We start from the raw sequence: 20,512 nt of genomic DNA, 5'->3' as shown, positions 1-20,512 counted from the left end.
TAATCCAATCTAGGAAGGAACCCAATATCCAAAAGCCCTAAACACACACCCACACACAACCCCGCCCCCATACCTCTCCCTTTCCTTAGGTCTATGCATACAAAAAATTAGGCAGAGATTAACTAAAGATACTCAGTATGCACTTGTGATACTCCACATGCACTTGTGAACAAGGATACACATACGTGAACGTGGATGTACACATGAATACATGTACACTTAAAAAAACAGAAAAGCAGGGAACAGGCATGCATGAGGTGGGAGTGGGTGCCAGTATCCATTCTCCACTAGAGTGCAAACAGACTGCTTGGCAGAGCCTCCAATTGCCACAGATTAAGTAATTCATGCGCTTTCTCTGGAGCTACACAGGGCATGAAAAACAGGCAGACTATGCACATGGATCTCTTCCCAACTGCGCACATGAGCCAGCAGCAATCTTCAGAATGCTGCAGGGCTGGCTGGTTGTACTGGGTGTAACAGCAGGACACGTAACATGCAGCCTTGTAACACTACCCATTTGATCATTGAAAGAAATGATCTATGCTCCAGCCCAGAATTCTTAGGGAAATGCTCACAGAATTCACTCAGGGAGGGCTTTTTTTTTTTTTTTAAAGATAAGGTCTCACTGTAGTAGCCCAGGCTCCCCTTGAACTCAGACATCTACTTGCCTCTGCCTCCCAAATGCTGAGATTTAAAGGCCTGTGCCACCATGCCCAGCAAGCAACTGATTTTCAGTCTTGTCATTTTATCACATCAAAATGCTACATCTGTGTGGACCAGTGTGGAGACAGAAGTGCAGAGGAGCTAGCATATATAAAGACTGTTCATCCTCCATAAACGGCAGCTCCCTCCCTGGTGCAAGACCACCCCATAGGTATCTCCCTTCATGTGAGGAACGCAATGTGCAGCAGGCCAGCTACCGCACAGGCTGTTTCTTCTTTGCTAGGGTTCTTCTTTCACATGATTCTCACACAATGCTTAGCCTCAGAACAGCAATGAGACCTGATACATTGAACCTAGGACAGACTGTGATCCCTCTCCAGAATGCTCACCTTCAATGCTCAGAAAGGTAAGAGAGCAGCAATCATAACATTCCAAAGAGACAAAATCCCCTGCACATTACATCCAGCTCCCTATATTCTTAGGCCCCACACCCACTATTCAAGTAGCTCTGATTCAAAATAAAAGAGGACAAGATGCATTTGTATCGAACAGGCACTAATTTTTCCTTATCATGACCCCTTGAACAACACAGCATAACAACTATTCACACAGTATTCACAGTGTAGAACAAGTTCTGCAGGAAGGAGTCTAGAGTCTGTGAGAGAAACCATAGGTTTTCCTATCTGCTGGAGGGCAAGTGGTATCCCTAAAACTAACCCCTATAGAAACTGAGGGACTGTATATGCAAAGCCATAATGACAGACAACCTCACATCTTCTCACCCCTACTTGCTGTTGTCAACAAAACTGTTTCTGCCTAATCCTGTGCCAATACCAGGGCATTCTCACAGCACCAAACAACTCTGCAGCACAGACAAGGCTGTGCTGTCTAACCAATCTCTGCTCTAGTCATTCTTAAGGGTCTGTGCTCTGTTTAGCACAACAAAGTTTTGAACTATAGGTGCCACCTGCCAGCATCCTCCAAAGCTCTAGCCAATCATGAGCTAGAGGTGTCAGTCTGGCTTTGGGAAGCACGGTTGGCTGGTGCTTACTTTTCTGCCCTTGTCTGACCTTCTTTTTCAGGAATGCAAAGCCACAGGCTAGGCAAACATGCCCTCCAGGTAACTCCCTCCTGGACCAGAGGGGAGGTTTAGAATGAAAGCTCCACAGGACTGAGGGAGAGCATGGGGAACAGGGTGGCAGTGGTTGCAAGCTGGATATACAACAGGATGATCTGGGTACTCACAGTCTGTCGTGTACTCCACCTGGGAGGGCTGTGTGGGTGTGCCATCTGCAGTGGGAGGGGCTGGAGCTGAGCTGTCAGCCTGTGCTTTACGGACAAGGGCTGCTAGAGGGTGATCCGGGTCCACCACCTTCAAAGGCTAAAGACAGAGAAGACAAGTGGCCTTAGCATCTTCTAAGTTCTGAGCTGTGTAAAATTTCCTACTGAGAAAAAGACTCAAACTCACAGTACTATGGGCACACCTTACAAACACCTCACACTCAGACATAGTGAAAGCTGCCACTGCAGAGGCAGTCACTTATGTCATACTCAGAGCAACAAAAAAAGAAAAGCTGGGAGGCCATGGCAGCAGAAGCACATACATGTGTCCAGTGAAGAACCCCACCTGGGCACAAGAGCATTCCCACAAGCACATTTGCCCTGAGGCTGCTAGCTCAATGCTAGCCTGCTGGCTCCAGTTCAGCTCTGGTAACTCCCTTCCTTGAGCCTCTGAAAACCACCATCCTCCATTACTCCTCTAACCATGCCACCACCTGTAAAAGCACACACTCCCAAACACAATCTTCTTGGCAAGAACCACTATTCTTTAAGCTGGGGATACACAAAGAAGTCCTGTCCAGTGGGGCCAAGTGCTCTAGCTGAATGTGAGGACTGGAGGAAGTAAGGAGCTAGAAGTTATCACCTCAACAACTTCTAAGCAAAGTGTGGAGGAAGCACTGAGACCAGACAGCTACTAACCAGTGTGGAGGACAAACTCACATAGAACTTCAAACTCTAGCCTTCCTCAGTGGGGCTAGATTTCTCATCAACAGCTCTTACCCTCCCATTAGCCAAGAGCCATTCTTCCCAGACATCAATACTATTCTGTGACCGTGCAGAACCATGCTTCAACCTCATAGACTGTCTTCTACATTACAAATGGCAGGGGGAGAGTGCAAATGCACTCACTGATGATCTCAAAGATGAGAGGAGAGCCGGAGGTAAAAGCATGCATTTACTAACTGTCTATGAAGGGAATCGAGGCTCCACTACATTAAAAACCCAGAAAAATCCAATCTTAAATTCCAATCTACAAAACAAATTAGCTTCCAAGTCTTCACCGACACTATTTATATAACAAAACAGCAATTGTTTGCTTGTGTGACCCATAATATAGGCATGTAGGAAAACAAATGCTTTGTCACCACATGGAACAGACAAATGAAGACAGCTCAGTGATAAAAAAGACACAGCTATACCACAGGAAATGGCATACTTTGTGTTTCCAAACGTAAATGAGGAACAATTTTGTGACAGTGTGAACACACAGCCTAGTGAGGAGATAGAGACCTTCATCAGCTCTTCCAAGCGGCTGCTCTTCTTGGAAGCAAAGAGAGACGGGTGTAGGTAACTCCCATCCTCCTCCTCATCTTCATCTTCATTGTCAGAGGTCGTCCCCGACTCTGGAATTGAATTAAAGATGTCAGCTATCAGGTTTGATTACATACTTGTAATCTCAGCACTTGAGAGGCAGAGGCAAGAGAATAGCTGCAAGTCTCAAGCCAGACTGAGACTCTAGCCCCCACCATTTTTTTGTTTGGGTTTAACTGTTAGCATGACTAAATTATCACTATTCTATAAATATGCTCATCAGGGTCATACTTAGAGGGATTCTGCGTGGTGGCAGATACTTGGAGTTAATCCCAGCATTTGGCAAGTGGGAACAAAAGAATCAAGAGTTCAGAGCTAGCCTGGGCTACAGGAGACATAGTCTCAAAGACCAAAATAAATATGGAGCTACATAATGACTCAGCAGGTTAGAGTATTTGTTGTTCTTCCAGAGGACCTATAGTAGGCAACTCATAACTGCCTGTACCTCTAGCTGCAGGGGACTCAAAACCTTGGCTTCCACAGGTACCTAAACAGATGTAGCATAGACTTTAAAGGACAATCACATACATATACACACATACAATACATACATACATACATTATATATATATATATATATGTATATATATATTGGGTTTTTGAAACAGTTTCTCTGTGTAGCTCTGGCTGCCCAGAAACTTGCTCTGTAGACCAGGCTGGCCCCTGCTGCCCAAGTGTTGGGATTAAAGGTATGTACCACCACCACTCAGCCATAAAAAAATCTCAAGCAAAAAACCAGATAAATCTTAAGTTAAAAAGACAGACAACTGACTAACTTTGGGAGCCACTGAGTTTGATCCCCAGAATCCACATGGTAAAAGCAGAGAACTCACTCCTGCAGGCCATCCTCTGACCCCCACATGTACACAATGGCATGAATGGGCATGAATGGGCCATTTATACAATATAAACAAGTAAACATTAAAGAAGAGCAACACAGGCTAGGTGTGGTGGCACATGCTTTTAAGGTCAAAGACAGGTGGGTCTCAGTTTGAGGTGAGGAGGCACGCGTGAGGGTATTTATATAGTAAGGGGAGGGGAAGGGGAGGAGAAAGGAGGGAGGGGAATGAATACAAATGGGTTGAAAATTTGAAAGCAGATAAGGGCAGAGTCCTACATAACTTTCCCCCCCTTAGGTACTTGTATACAAAGCCCATGGGGTAATGTTCCTAGTTATACAAGTTGTTCAGAAAAAAGCCAGACAGAAGGGAGTGTGCCCTTCTTCTACCTCTCAGCCTTCCTTTGGTGTTTACTGGCATGCTTTAATGAAAATTTTTATTTTCAAAAGGGGCAAAACCCTTGATTCATGAAAGTAAAACAGTAACAACCGAAAAGAAATGAAAACCTAGTATTACCACAAATACGGAATACATGTACAGTTGTATTTACACAACTGTAAACGTTAAAATTTACACAGCTGGACTGGGTTGGAGGTACAGCTCTATTGCAGGGTGCTTGCCTGGTGTGTGCAAGGCTGAGGGACAGGAACAAGGTGCAATGGAAGACCTGGCTAGGGAGGCTTACCCCTGGGAGTCAGTCAAAAGGGAGACAACTGGCTTTCTAAGAATCTGAAATGGAGACACTTGCAAAACAGCTTCAGATAGGTAATCCAAGTCAATGGAAGCATCTGTGTGAACATGTGTGATTTAACTTCCTACCCTATGCACTGTGGCACAAGTGTGTGCGCCTGCAGAATAATCTGACAGTGAAACTCTCCTCTTCAAACTGTTACGTAGCCAAAATGACAGGAAACATTTCCAGCCTAGATGACTGCTTGGCTCACATCAATATTTAACCGTAAAGTATGATCTAAGGATTGAGAATGGTGCACCAGCAGGGCTAATCAGCAGACCACAAAAATTCAAGTCTGGATTTCAGTCACTTTCCTCTGAGAATGGGTACCTTCACACTTCCAGACCACCCTTCCTACCCTGAGGCAGTCCCACGTACTTTTCTTCTCCTCGTTCTTGTTCTCTGCCAGCACCGTGTACCGTCCTTCCTTCATGGCTTTCTGGATGAATTTGTAGTAGGGGTTGAGGTAGTGATCAAATCGAAGGAAGTCGAACTGCGAGTTCCGTGCTTGCTTGGCCTTCAGCATGATCTCAAACTGTGCTCCCTGCTTACACACGAAGTTGGCTGTACGCTCAATGATGGCATGCATCTTGGCTGTTGGTGGCTGAGGAAAAAATCATGTAATCAGTCTGTGTGTGTGTGTGAGCACCCACATGCATGTACACATAAAAATGAGTTACAAGATTTAATTAAAAGGAACAGCTTGGTTTTACTGTCCCAATTTAAGAAATAGGACATTTCAAGGCTAGCAAGGTGGCTTAGCAAGTGAATATGCTTGTTACCATGTCTGACAACCTGAATTCAATTACCATAACCTATGTGGTCAAAGGAGAGCGCTGACTCCTGACCTCCATGTATGTACTGAGGCACATGTGTGCTCCCAATGCCTCCAAATAAGGAAATGTACAATATTTTAAATTGTACATTTTAACACTAGAAAATTACTTAACACTAAAAAATTACATGGAAAAAAACCTGGAAATTATTCACACTGAGGATGGGTGGTTAAGATGCTTATGTAACTTCAGGGCCTTATATTTTATAAATGAAAGTGGCTTCATTTCTCAAATTTAATGGCTAATTAATAATGTCCTCCTCACTTTAAAAAGTAGAAATGTTGAGAAACCCTGTCTCCAAAAGCAAACAACAACAAAAGAGACAGAGAGAGTAACGTCAAGACCATGAGATGGCTCAATGGGTGACAGTGTCTGCTGCTAAGTCTGATAGCCTGAGGTCAATCCCTGGAACTCTGCAAGCTGTCCTCTGACCTCTACACAGATGCAGTGGTGCATGGTGGACCCGCTGCCACCACTAAGCAAATGAACTGCAATAATAATAATAATAATAATAATAATTATTATTATTATTATTATATATATATATAGATATTTTTTTTAAAGAGAAATGTCTACAGTTTTAAAGTTATTTGGCTCCTGGGTAACGGTTCCATGTTCAAGGAAACCCAGTGTACACTGGGATATGGGCCCTGATGCAGATTTTCACCAGCTCTGGCTTAACACAAAGATCCATTTGCAAGTTAGTCCATTTTCTAAGATGCCAAGGATCAAGGATCACTTCAGTATGACCTATGAAGGTAGACTTGATTTCGCCACACAGCCTCTTAAAGGACCTCTTAATCGAAGGCCTCAATGTTTTAAAATCAACTACTATGATAATATTGTGACTGTAATAGTTCAAACACAGCACCAATCACTGCACAAAAACAAAGCATCTTGTTTTTTTTTTTTTTTTTTTTTTTTTTTTTTTTTTTTTTTTTTTTTTTCCCCTTCACATTATTTTTTGTATGAGTGTGGGTGTTCTTATGGACGATTTGCCTGATAACCTGAGTTCAATCCCTGGAACCAGGACAATTTGCAGGAGTCAGTTCTCTTCTACCATATGGGTCCCAGGAATAAAACTCAGGTTGTCAGGCTTGATGGCAAGTGCCTTTATCTGCTGAGACATCTTGCCAACTCTAAAGTATCATTTGAACGTACTTCAAGATGTGTGACCAGGATAATAAAATATAAGAAAAAACCTTTCTCCTGGAGAAATCCATTTATAATGGTTAATTCTTCTTGTCAATTTGGCAGAATCTAGTACCATGTGGAAGATGGGCCGTTGAGCACGCCTGTTGGGGATTACTCTGGCCACTGTTAACTGAGGGAGAAAGGCCTGCCCACTGTGGTCGGCACCGTGCCCTGGCTCGGATCTTGGAGTGTACACAGCAGCATGCGCATTCATTCCTCTGTCCCTGATTACAGATTCGATGTGATCAACCGCTTCAAGCTCCTGCCACCCTGACTTCCCTGCCAGGACTGTATCTTGAACTTTGAGAAGGGGAAAAAGCCCTCCCCCACCTAAGTTGCTTCTATCAGGGTACTTTATCACAGCATCAGAAGCTAAGGCAACATTCTCTCACCTGTACTACTCGGACCTTAAGTTCTCTTTCATTTACGACCATCACTACCATTCCATCACTATAGAATACTATTTTAAAGATATACTCAGTAAGCCTGGTATGGCAGCATTTCATTCCAGCACTTGGAAGGCAAGGTAGGCAGTTCTCTATGAATTCCAAGGTCATATAATAAAACCTTATTTCAAAAACAAAACAAAAGCTCCACAAAAACCCCAAAACATCAACAATAAAAACAGGTAATAAAAACTGGGGTACAACTCAATGGCAGAGCACATGCTTAGCACTTTTGAGGCTCTGGATCTGAATTCTGACACTAAATAATCACATAAGAGCCCAACCCCCCTCCACCTGCACACAAACATACAAAAAAAAAAAAAAAACTTCAAACCAATAAACATGTTAAGTATACATGTCACAAAGCCTATATAGCAGAAGGGAAATGTTCTTTTTGTCTCATCTATGTGTTAAGTCCTGTTTTAGGAGCCCTTCTCCCTGGTAACTCCATCGGCTTAGACCCAAACTCAAAAAGAACTGGGAAGTGGGACAGCCACAGGACAGGAAGCTTTTTCATAAAGATAGATTTCCTAAGACCTCTGAGAAGTTCTGGATAGACTCAGCAGGGGAACAGGAAGGGGCGGTTCAGAAAGAATATGGTAAATAGGGGAGGGGTGTCTGTGAATTGTGTGAATGGAAAGAAACACACACACAAAAAGCACCAGATCACTTACACAACAGATACACCAACAGGACCACAGGAGAATCACACACAGACACAAGGCTAGAGCAGCTCCCACAGGTGGGGGATGACGGGCCCTCCTTTACCATAGATAAATGGACAATGAAGTTTAGTCAGAACTCAGGAGGGCTGAGCTTGCACTGGAGCTCTCAGAGCCCAGGGATTGGGATTTGCAAGCACAGATGCACGGGAACAGGCCTAGAATATAGCATGTCCACAGGAAGTGCCTACAGTTCCATAAAAGACTAAAATGTTACACACAGCATATAATAAGCCCTCTTTTTCCTTTCCCACTGTCCAGAGCACTTTCCCAGAAACATGTTCTAACAGGCCTGCAAAGCAGTAAAACTTCTGGGCCCCTAGCCCTGACTAATGGTAGCTTACGGAACCCAATAAAATACAGTACCAGCCCACAGGCAAGCCCATGAGGCCATAATCACCTGGAAGACATCCTTCATGGCTCAGGACTCATCACACTAGGTGCAGACACCCATGTTTGCCTTTCTACTGTCTTGGGAGAGAGGAATGGATGGAAAGATGGGCCAAACAAAGAACTCTGCACTTCATCTCATTTGTTACAAGGCTCCACAGGGCAACACAGCCAGCCAGAGTAGATAGCTAAGCTGATGTGTGGGACTCTGGGAAGGACACAGGGTTTTGAGTACCTGGGAAAAGGACAATATAACATGACTATAACATGTCAGGACACATGATACATAAATACATATTTGGAGGAAAACAGGTTTTCTGTTTCTCTTCTCTTGGAGCAGAAAAACACACCTATAAAAGTACCATAAAACAAAACAAAAACAAACTTCTAAAATTCAAGGTCAGATCGTCCAAAGAGGCTTGAATCCTAAAGGCTCAGCAGGCATGGATCAGGGACTGTGAGTCAGTCACGCTGGCGAGAGGTAGGTACACAACAGGAAGCAGGCAGTGACCCCAGGTGTCTTGTGTTCACTATGCTCTCACCCAACAGCTAGTATAAACCAAGAACTCCAAAAGCACCTGCCTCCTTCCCAGTCAAAGTCTCCCATCTTCAGTTGTCAAAGCAACACTCATCCATAGAACCTATGTACCACGCATGCTTAGTCACCAACCAGAACTACCACCAACACCATAAAGGCAATACACTGCCACCAACACTCCACAATCTACCAAATGAGAGCCACAGTTGAGAAGAATAAGATACTGACAGTGACAGAGGGGTGAAAATGCAAAGTAGACACTCAGCCAAGGACTCGAGCAGGTTTTTCTTTCACATGCCACATGCACTCTATTCAGGGACCTCTCAAATAACACTGGAGAACTGCAGGAACAGAGCAAGGCTCCCTTCAGTGTCTGTGGATTCAAGGTAACTACTGAACTAGTGATGCTCTGTACACAGCTGTCAGATCTTATAACAGGAATAAGCCATCAGCATTCTATTGTACCTATGTTTTTATGTTTGCACAGACATTAAAAAAAATCTTTTGTGTCAAAAACAATAGGACTGAGAAGGCTCAGACAAAAGGAGCTTGTTGCACATGCATGAGGACCTGCATTCACTCCCCAGAATGCATGTGAAAAGCTGGGCATGGTGGCATGTGCCTGAAATAGCATCGCTGGGAAGACAAGAGGATGAAGAAATAAACCTTAGGGTTTGAAGTTAATCAACCCAGCCCAACATGTGAGCCCCCAGTCCAAGAGTTACTGTCTCAAAACTAAGGTGAATGGCTCCTGAAAAATGACACTTGACATTGACCTCTAGCTTATACTTGCAGGAGCACATATGCACACAAAACACCTCACACTTGGCAGATAGAAGAAAGATCAAAAGGTCAAGGCTAATAATGTAGGGTATATAAGTTGAACCTATCTCAAAAAATGGGAAGGGAGAAGCTGGAGAGATGGCTCAGCAATAAGAGCACATATTGTTCTTGGAGAAGACCCAAGTTTGAATCCCAGCACTTTTAGGCGTACACTTGATTGTAACTATTTCCAGGGGAATCTGATACCCTTTTCTGGCCTCCTTAGGTACCCTCCACACTTGTGTACAATGCCCCCCCCCCCGTACACATAATGAAGAAAATAAACAACTAGGTGTGGTGGAATACACATTTAATCCCAATTCAGGAAGCAGAAGCAGGCAGAATTCTGTGAGTTCCAGGATAGCTGGACCCAGGCTTTATTCCCAGCACCCACCCACCATGGGCAACTCACAACTGCCTGTAACTCCAGTTCCTGGGGATTTCACACCCTCTTTTGGCCTCCATGGGCACCTTCACTAATGTGTACCGCCTCCTACACAGACATGCATAATTTAAAATGAATCTTAAAAAAAACAAAAATATGTCTTAATGTAAAACTTAGGATATTAACTCTTCAGGTAAACATTTTCAGCTCTAACCACAACAAAACAATCAAAAGACAGAAACAGGGAAGTAACCATAACAGTAACCACACAGACATTTCTACCCAGATTCGGAAAAGACATCAAAAGGGAGGGTCAGGCACCACTTTCCCTCACAGGATGCAGGAAAGGAAAAGAGTAAGAGCCTCAAGTCCATGTGAACTGAGGGTGACCAAACTAGGGGTAGAGAGACTGTCAGGGGGCTGTCACTGTTGGTGGGTTAGGGTGTTTACTGTCCACCTGATGATGTAGTGTGCCAAGCATAAAACCTGGAACAACTATCTATACTTCTGACACTTGCCACTGAGTGAAAATAATATCAAAACCCATTTTCCTGAACATGAATCCTTAGGAACCCTTTCCAAACATGGTTGGGCTGGACAGACACGCCTGTTATGGCAGCATTTGGTGGGTGGAGGAAGAGAGGGTCAGGAGTTCAAGCCTAATCTCAGATACACACTGAGTCTGAGGTCAGCCTGGGTTACACAAGACTCTGTTTCAAAACTAACTTAAAAAGGGACTGGCAAAATGACTTATCAGACAAAATGCCAACCTGGAGCCTCAACTGAGACAAGTAGGAGCATTCAGAGCTCTCCCTCTGCTTTCCTCACACATGGAAAGGTGACCTAGACATGTCCCATGTATCCAAGTGTCCAATGAATGTAAGGCAAACAGCAAGTGCCTCCACAACTCACACCAGAAAAAGCTAGAAGCACAATCTTTGCTGAAAGCAAGACTGCCCTTGAGCACAACTGTTTTCACATCTGCATGTGGACTGCAACATCTCAGCCTGGTCTTGAATGGCTAGTAAACTCAGAGACCCTACAGAACTCCAGAGACCCAATGCAACTCACTGGTGCACACAGCTGGTCATGATGCTGTACTTCCACTCTCTCCTTTCATTGCCCCTTCCTTTTGTTCTAAAAATGTATGTTCTTAAAAAATACAGTATGTATGTATGTATGCATGTATGTATGTACGTATGTATATGAATGTGTATACCTTCATGAGGCTATGTGTACTGTGTGTGTAAGAGCCTGGGGAAGGCAGAGGGCGTAGGATCCCTGGAACTGAAGAAGTAGGTGGTTGTGAGCCACCTGATGAAGATGCTGGGAACAGAACTAGGGTCCTCTGCAAGGGCAGAAAGCAATTCAAACAGAGTATCTCTCCAGACCTCCTCCTCTTGTTTTCTGAGACAGGGTCTCTGTCTGAAGCACTCAGGCTGGCATGGAAGTTGAGATCCTCCTGCCTTAGACTCCCAAGTCCCAAGATGACAGCTGTGCACCACACCTGATACCATTTTTCTTCAGAGGAAGTGAGCTGTGCTCTTTCTCTACAACTCACAAACAATCATGCAGCACAAAGTACCTAACAATAGCTGCGTTTTACCACCTGCCCTCTCATGCAACACAAAGAAGAGCAACAAATAGTAGGAATGTTTGGGAAGCACACATACCAGCTCCACGTCAGACGGGACACTTAATCCTAGAGGGGCAATGAAAGGCTCTTCATTTTCTTCCAAGTTTTCAGCCTCACTTTTCTCTGTTAAAAAAAATTAAAGAACTTCAACATGATGACTCACTAACAGCAGGCAATGATACAGTCTGGTCTTCTTACTCTTTACCATTGCACCACTACGTCCAAAAACCCCTTCCAGCTTCCTGCTCTATCCCATTACATTTGACTCTCCCGTTCAGATTCCAAAGAGGTGGTGGGTGGTGCAGCAACAGGTGCATGTTTCTGGGGCAGGTGGAAATGTGAACTCCAGCTTGGGTATTTCTTGACCTTGGGATCCTGGGCATATGCTTCCTATATCTGTCTGTGTTTATTTCAGTGCAGCCCAGCTCACTTCCTTGGTGTAAGGGAGCTAACACACAACCACTTCCCCAAAGCAGAATACTTACGGCTTAGGAGATACTCAACAAATGTTCTTTAATTGGGCATGGGTTTGCCACAGTGCATATGTGGACATCAGAGGACAACCTTGGGTTGTCCTTCAGCTTTGACAGAGGGGCAGCATTTGGGCTAGCTGAACAGAGATTCTAGCTCTACCTCCCATCTTCCATAGCTGTGATGGGATTACAGCTGCTCCTGCTATTCTTTCCAGCCTTTAGATGGGTCCACATGGATGTGCAACTAATGCTTTCACCAACCAAGCCACTTCCTTAGAACCCCGATGAGTGTTCTTAACATCCTCTGACAGTAATAGAGACTAGTATCTTTGTCTCTTTTATGCTAAGTGGGTAATTTTCTTACCATGCTGGATAAGACAGAGCCTAGACCTGCTCTACTACTGAGATAATTCTGTCTTTACCAGACCCTTGTTTAAAGCAGATGTATTAACTGGCATCAAATCCACCCTTCGACTGTTTCTGTAGATCGCAGATAGCAACACAAGGTAATCAGTGTCTGATCACCAAATTGTAAAACAATAAAGCCACTCCACCCAAGCAAGCTATCCTCTTTATAAAAGTAGTCACATGCATTTTTAAAATGTCTATTTCGTCCATTAACTTTTGTCTGCTATATACTGGACAAGGTCCCACATGCTATACCTTTTCTGAATTCTAAGGTACTAAACACAGCTCAATAGCCAACTGAATCTTTACCCATTTATTTATTTCTAAAATTACATTATTTTGTGTGTGACTACACATGTGTGGCGGTCAGAGGACAACTTGTGAGAGCTACCACACAGGTTCTAGGGATTTAGCTGTGACATTAAGTCCCTGTAGGATGTAATCCAGGTTCCTATTTTAAATATATGAATGGCTTTCCAAAGTTAAAGGTCTTCCTCTTCTTCAGACAGAACATCTGGCAACACTGATTGTCAGTGACATGTCCCTAATGCCTGAAGTTCCCATCACTGTTACTGAAGACAGCTAATGTCCTACTATGACAATGATGCTCTCAAGGCTCATTGAGCTCACACAAGTGACCAAGGACTCTGCTTCCACTGTAAATGCTTAGTTTTTGACAGTGCTATTTTTTATGTTTGGAGTAGCCACATTAGCCTAAGGAGGGCACTGACTTCAAACTTTAATGTTGTACTAACAGGCTTGTCTTTTTGTTTAGTTTTAACAAACCCCTCAGGTGTCTTTCATTGGACACTTCTTCTAGGGACAGATGCAGAAAGATGTTCATAACATAGTGTTACTAACAATTCCTGGGCAAAACAGAATGGATACTGACATTATGGAAGTGTGGTGATTAGAATAAAAATGGCTCATGTGTTTGAATGCTTACTCACCAGGGAGTGGCACTATTTGAAAGGATTAAAAAGATTAGAAGATATGGTCTTGTTGGAGGAAGTGTGTCACTAGTGATGCGGTATGAGATTTCTAATGCCCATGCCTATCCCAGGGTCTGACTGTCTGTCTCTGTCTGCCTATGGATCAGGATGTAGTTCAAGTATTGCCTCAGTATCTGTCTGCATACTGACATGCTCCCCATTGTAATGATAACGAACTAAGCCTCAAAAACTACAAGCAAGCCCCAGTTAAATGCTTTCTTTCATAAGAGTTGCCTTGGTCACGGTGCCTCTTCACACACAATGACGAAGATAGGAAGGATGCAGAAGCATGATCCCAGGATAAGGAACTCAGTGAGACCTACCCTAAAGGAATAGGGGAGAAGTCACTGGATCCAGGCAGCTAATCAGAACTGCCTTAAACTGACACTCTCAACTCATCTTCTAGTTTCTAGCTTTGCTCCAGCAAAAGAAGGAACCTCATAGTGTCACAGTGGTACTGCAGTCAGTGCCCAAAAGGGTCAGGCCTTCTCTCCCCTCACCTCTCTGCTTTGAAGGCTCCTCCTCTTCTGTGGGCTCTGATGGGTCATAATAGTCACTGCCGTAAGTGAACCCTACAGCACTGTAGTTCCCATCCTCTGCCAGTGCTTCACTCAATCTTTTGTATTCTTCCTCTTGAATAAAAATGAGAATTTTATTAACAAAAATGGAAGTTTACTGAGAAAAACTCACAAACTTCTAAAGTGCAACTATCAGTAAAGCATACAATACACTCTTTTTGAGGAGAAAATGTTTCTGGAAATGCACACTTGGTATCTATCAGTATATACTTTTGCCAGTATGTGTTTACCCACAGACAGAAGAATACACGTCTTTTATGGAAAATTTCTTCCTGCTGAGGAAATTTTGGGATTAAGAACTGTATTAAAGATCATTAAAGCAAAGACAAGAACATTTAATTCATACGATACTGTTAAAGAAGAACAGTTAAAGAGTTTTGTTTTTGGGTTTGTTTGTTTTTTTTTTTTTTTGTTTTGTTTTGTTTTTGTTTTTCAAATCCCAGTCTGCCCTCAAAAGCTGGGAAAATTCTCTGTGGCTCTATATATAAACTATCCTGAGGTCCTCTCAGAACGCAAAGACTCCTGTTTTTCCAATCCACTGGGTACTGTCAAGATAATATCAGAAAGAGTGAGTATAAAAAAATGAATGGGAGTAACTTTTAAATACTTAAAATTTTAAAAAGGTGTGGCTAAAGTAAGTCTTTCTTGAGCAGTACCTTGCCTTGCCTCCTCCTCAAGCAAGTCCGTATGCAAGGCTAAATACCTCTCTTCATCACACAGCGCCTCTACCCGCGCCTCCTCTTCAGACAGCTGGTAGTCTCGGTTCCACGTGGCGTACTCAGCATCGTACGCAGAGAGGTCATGCAGGTGACCACGCCCGTCATATCTGTAATGTGAGCGCACTGGTCAGTGGACAGAAGTCTACACCCATGCTGATTGTGTGTGACACTCTATGCACATACTTACCAATTAAAAAATGAAATGAAAATATTACAACAAGTACAAAGCTTCAGATTTATATTTAACATGACTAGTCATCTCTCACCTACTTCTAATCTGAAGTAATCATAACAAAGTCTAAGCACCTCTCTACAGCACAACAGAACTTAGAGCTAAAGGCAGACAATCCTTTAGGGCAGAAAACGTATCCCCCTTGCTAGCAGTTCTTACCATGTATGCTTTGGTCAACCATTCAATGTCACTTGTAAAAAAATATCTGTTCTCAGTAGTTAAATATCACAGCTTACATTCACACAGACCGAGTCCATAAATACCTATCCGACAGAACCAAACGGGCGAAATTTCCTCGCTTCTTCCTGCTAGTCCCGAACTCTCAGGAGAGATCTTCACCAAAGAAACTTGCGTCCATTGGAGGTAAAATCTTGGCTAGGCTCGCCCCTAGCCACTTGGCTGAGGAAAGAAGTGCTGGGTTATGTGGTAGAGAGACACACATACAAAGGAACAGTGACATATACATGCAGTTTAAGGAGGTTCACTGCAAACACAGCAAAACCAATGGAAGGCACAGCTTCAGTTTGTCCCTTTAACTTTAAGTCCCAGGATGAATACACATCATTGAAGACCAATGGGCACTTTCCAAATATGACTAAGAAGAGCACTTTCTGCTATGTTTGAACACAAGAGTCGATGGAGATGCTGTCAACGTACAACCGCCAGACAGTAAACGTAAACGAGTTAGTGAAGTTTAAATACTCAAATTTAGGTTGCAAAAGTGAACGTGGACTGAGAAACAAAAGTTTGAATAATTTATTAATGTTGACTTCTTTAATGGAGACCAGATTAAGGACAGAAAAAGCACACCACAGGAAAAAGGCCAAAAATTCCTGGGAATCCCAACTGTTTCATTTTATTAATTATCAAAATGTGTTTAACTTTGATGTAAACCTCCTTAACTTACAAATGTATTATTTTCAAATATTACACATATACATGTGTGGTGTTTGCTCCCCACCGGTTTTGGGAGATCTAGCTCAAATCATGCACAGGATGATATGGAAACGGCATATGGTGTAGAGGCTTCAGCATTTGCCCAACTGTAACAGTACAACACATCACAGTGAGTGCCTACGAAGCAAGCCTGACAGGTCAGGCAATATCACTTGCTATCAACCGAGGTTCAAAGGCATAGCACATTCCAGCAGAGTGGACCATCAGATCCAGAGCGGATCTGACCTGCAACACTCCCTTCATGAGTCCTTTTTCCTAGATCTCTCCACAAATGGAGATGTAAGAGACTGTAAGGCCTGCTAGTCATTACTGTGTCCATTCTGGTCAGTTCAGTGGTCATCCCTACAGTCATGCATGTCCCAAGTCTTTGCAGAATCCAGTTTTACTTGTCTCAAACGATGGGTTTCCTTCACTTGGAGAAAACCACTCCACAGCTTAATGGTTGCCCACAGTTAGCCTTTCAGTCCTGGCCTCAGAAGCAATACTGCCCAATGGAAGGACAAATACCCAAACCCAGGACGGTGGAGAAGGAAAGAGGGACTGAAAAAAATGAGAAGAGAGGTGGGGAGCAAACCACCCACATCATGTAATGCCATCCTTTTCAAATCAAACACCTTTAGGAATCCAGTCCCACCCCTTTACCCTCAATTCAGGGCACCCTTAAGTGGGTGTGATTTGAAAAGAAACAACACAAAAGTAACCCAGCTCCACCCTTCAGCTTTAGGAAACAGTGAAACCAGCTCTAAGAAACGCTACCCCTAAGAGCAAGGTCCGCACGGGGTCGACCGGCCTCCAACAGACGGCAACTTCACCCACCACCGCGGTTGGTCAAATGGTCGCATAACCGCGGGGAGGGTCTCGCCGGACGCCAAAAGTCAAGCCGGCCAGAGACAGTTCAGGCTAACTCACGGGGTCCAAAAGAAGCTTCTACCCACGGCCTTGGCGTGCGGCGCTTCGGAGGAACAAAAGCGCACTCCCGGGCTCCCTCCCGCACAACGAGCGGAGGGACAGCGGCACCCGCCCCATGGCGCGGGCGGGAGGCCCGGGCAGCTTCCACCGCGCTGAGTCGCCAGCGGCAGCCCGGGCTCGAGGGGTTGCGGGAGCAGAGTCGATCCCTTCGGCGGACGGCGCGGCGCAAGCTCTGGCCGGAGCCTTAGGGCCGGTTTCACCGTCCCCTCCCCCCGGACGCCGGGGAACTTAGGGCAGGGAGGCCCCCGGGTCCCCGGGCTCCGCAAAACCCCCTTTCCGGTCCTGGCCATCAAGTCAACATCAGGCGAAATCAAGCGGGCGAGGGAGGGGAGGGTCGACGGGTGGGGGGAGGAACCGACCTGTCGATGAGGATCTTGTGGTCCCCCATCCAGGGGATGAGGTGCTGTCCCTGTTCTTGGGCCAAAGCCCGCTCGTCGTCGCGGAACAACTTGCAGGCATAGCCGAAAACCAGAAGCTCCACCCGGTTGCCCCCAGTGCCGGTGCCGCCGGGCCCGGCCTCCTCCTTCGCTCCGCCTTTCCTCTCTGGCTTGGCGCGGCCCCCGCCGGCACCGTACATGACAGCGTCCCGGACGTCCGGGCCGGTCTGCTGCTGAACCGCACAACGTCCCTGATGCCTCGCCTAGCCTACCCCCTCAGTCAAAGGCGCAGCATTCCCGTCGCAACTTCAACACAGCCGCCATAGCGAGCCACAAAATGGAGGAAACGCAACTTCCGCTAGGAGGACAGCACTTCCGGAAGTCTAGTGGTAGATTCGTCACGCCACGAGCTGTTTGCTCCACTAAAGAAATATGTAGACCTTAGGTTTTGTTGTCCATTTATATCTTACGAAGGGACTTTGTGTTCATGCAAAAATTATGTTTTTTATTTGTTTTGGATGCCACTAGGCTTGGCGAAAGTGCGGTTAGTGGCGGCGCGCCAACTTCCGCTGCAGCTGGAGAGACCGTAAGGTATAGAGGCGAAGCCGGACTTTGTTGGGAGGGAATCCCTGCTTAGTGAGGCTAGCGGTCTTTTGCTCACTTCTGACATCCCGGCTTTTAGATCACTAGGAAGCCTAGGCTCTCGCCTTCTGACTCAGAAGGTTTCCAAAGCTTGTGAGCCATAAATATTTGCGGTGGCGAGCTGTCAGTGCCTGAGAGCTGCAGTGGCCGAGCGAAACCCCAGCTAGGAGACAGCACGGCCGGATTTTTTTTTAAATACAGGATCTCACTCTGAGCCTGTTTGGCGTCGAACTCTGGCAATCCTGGCTCGGTTAAATTGCTAGTATTACCGACGTGAGTTCTGCTGGGCTGCAGTTTTTCTGGTATCTGGCCAAGATTCTTGGATCAGAGAGTTGAGCAGGATGGAACACAATGGTCCTGTTTAGGAAAGAAATTTCTTTATTTCTTTATTCCCCTTTCAGTTCTGAACATGGACTCAGGGCCTCACTCTAGGTAAAACACTATCACTGAATTATATTCCCAGCCCTTTTCGTTTTAGTTTCAACATAGGGTCTTGCTTAGTTTCCCAGGCTGACATTTAGTTTGGGATTAAGACATGTCCAACTGCTTCTGAAATGGACACAAACATATTCTGTCCTGTGTACTACATTTATGCAAAGCAACATATTTACTTAATATGTTTTCTATTGTGTGTACATCACACGTACTTAAATTTTTTATTACATTTTATTTATGTTGTGTATATATGTGTGGGAGACTGGTTAGATCCTAGGACAACTTCCCTGTACCTCACCCCCACACATATATAACTGTACATCTTTAAAAAGTGGATAGTTGTTCAGGAAAACACTTGATGTTGTGGTTGGCTTCCACATGCATGTGCATTTGCATACACACACAACAGACCTTGGGTGTTTTGGCTTTTTCCTCCTGGGCTGTCAGTTGTACTAGTCAGCCTTTTTTTTTTTTTTTTTTTTCCATCCAGACCTGAGCTGAGAAGAAAGGTTAGCTGATTACTTTCTCTGCCTCTCTGAGATAGCAGGTTTTCACCCCAGCATCTGACTTCTGGGTCTTTATTGGTAAAATAGAATAGTTGGAATTTTCATCATTGTTTATAATAACAGATGACACTTGAGAAATGGCATCCAGTGTTGTTCTCTGGCACACATTTGATTTTCATCTAAGGCTTCCTTAGGAACATGATGTCCTTTAACACTAAGTCAGTGACTTGTGACCCCCGAGGTACATGAGCTCATGAAGACTGCCTTTTGGGACCACACATCTGCGATGTAGTTGATGCATGCACTGGTACTTCTTGCCCTAGCTAGCTTGCTATCTGGGCCTTGGCTGACTCGTGTGTTTAACAACAAAAAAGCACAATCATTTGATGATTTTACCAATAAAGACTCAGGAGCCAGATGCTGGGGTGAAAGTCTGCTAGTCAGAGAGACAGAGAAAACACCCAGCTGACCTTCCTCCTCAGCCGAGGTCACAAAAGAAAAAGGAAGCTCTCCTCCATGCTGTCTCAAACCTTCCAATTGAATGTCCCTCCATTCTACTTTATGTGCATCCTCTTGACTTCCTCTTATTCTTCATGTTTTTTTTCCTGTGTTCACTTCTTGTCAACTGGTTGCTTGCTCTGCCTCTTGACCTTGGGTTAACTTTACTCCTGTTTACAATATTCAAGCAGAAAACACTTGGATTAAAAGTGTGTGCTAGGGCTGAGCCACACCACAACTAGAAACCGCCCCCCCCCCACCGTAAATAACACAATCTCAGGGTTCACAGTGTGATCAAATATTCTGCAACAGATTGATTCACAGTGAGATCTAGGCTTCTGCACTCCCTCAGGCCTTATTTGTGAATAATAAATTATTTTCTTGTAACATGTTGCAGGAGTGTTTTCTACCTCACTGGGTTCAGACACTGCTAGCCAGTGCACATCAAACATGCCTCACACTGAGCTTTTGTGGCCTTTGTATCTTGTTGTGCTGTGGAGGCCACCACTGGTATGTCCCTCCTGAGTTCATTTTTTGTGTTCTCTGCTTCTATTTCAACTTTTTCAGAGGGGGAGAGGAGTGGGAGTTACAAACTGGTATAAAAGTCTCAACAGAAACTGCCCTGGTTTTATCCTTTGGGAACCTGGCTGGGTTCATCAGGAGACCTCTGGTATGTAAAATAAAACCTAGAATCATAGGTTGGTTTTGATCTGAGGAGGTTAGGTTTCTGTGTGGAATTTTGTCCTATGGCACATATAGTTGGATGTGTACATAAGAACTGCAGGTCCAGTAGCAAGCTCCAGCTTTGCTTGCTCTTTCTTTTCTTCCTTCCTTCCTTCCTTCCTTCCTTCCTTCCTTCCTTCCTTCCTT

General features: G+C 44.5%; 1 protein-coding gene across 7 annotated transcripts in view; it reads right to left on the bottom strand.

The window, feature by feature from the left end:
- Sfswap (splicing factor SWAP) overlaps positions 1–17,886 on the bottom strand; it is a 76,631-nt gene extending 58,745 nt beyond the window's left edge. For 5 of the 7 annotated variants that reach the window (XM_055605809.1, XM_055605815.1, XM_055605808.1 and 2 more), the window contains exons 1-7: positions 17,544–17,886; positions 14,964–15,133; positions 14,230–14,361; positions 11,894–11,979; positions 5,266–5,491; positions 3,235–3,347; positions 1,909–2,044 (exon numbers count right to left, since the gene is read on the bottom strand). In XM_055605809.1, the coding sequence (XP_055461784.1) occupies positions 1,909–2,044; positions 3,235–3,347; positions 5,266–5,491; positions 11,894–11,979; positions 14,230–14,361; positions 14,964–15,133; positions 17,544–17,761 (1,081 nt within the window). In that variant the 5' untranslated portion in view covers positions 17,762–17,886. Of the gene's footprint in view, positions 1–1,908; positions 2,045–3,234; positions 3,348–5,265; positions 5,492–11,893; positions 11,980–14,229; positions 14,362–14,963; positions 15,134–17,543 lie in introns of those variants that run through there. The other 2 variants (XM_055605813.1, XM_055605814.1) reach the window with 1 other exon arrangement.
- Between the last annotated feature and the right edge of the window lie 2,626 nt (positions 17,887–20,512).

This window comes from Psammomys obesus, unplaced genomic scaffold (genome assembly GCF_907164565.1).
Source record: "Psammomys obesus unplaced genomic scaffold, mPsaObe1.curated_primary_1811, whole genome shotgun sequence".
Taxonomy (NCBI): Eukaryota; Metazoa; Chordata; class Mammalia; order Rodentia; family Muridae; genus Psammomys; species Psammomys obesus.
This window is presented reverse-complemented; position numbering and strand designations above follow the sequence as displayed.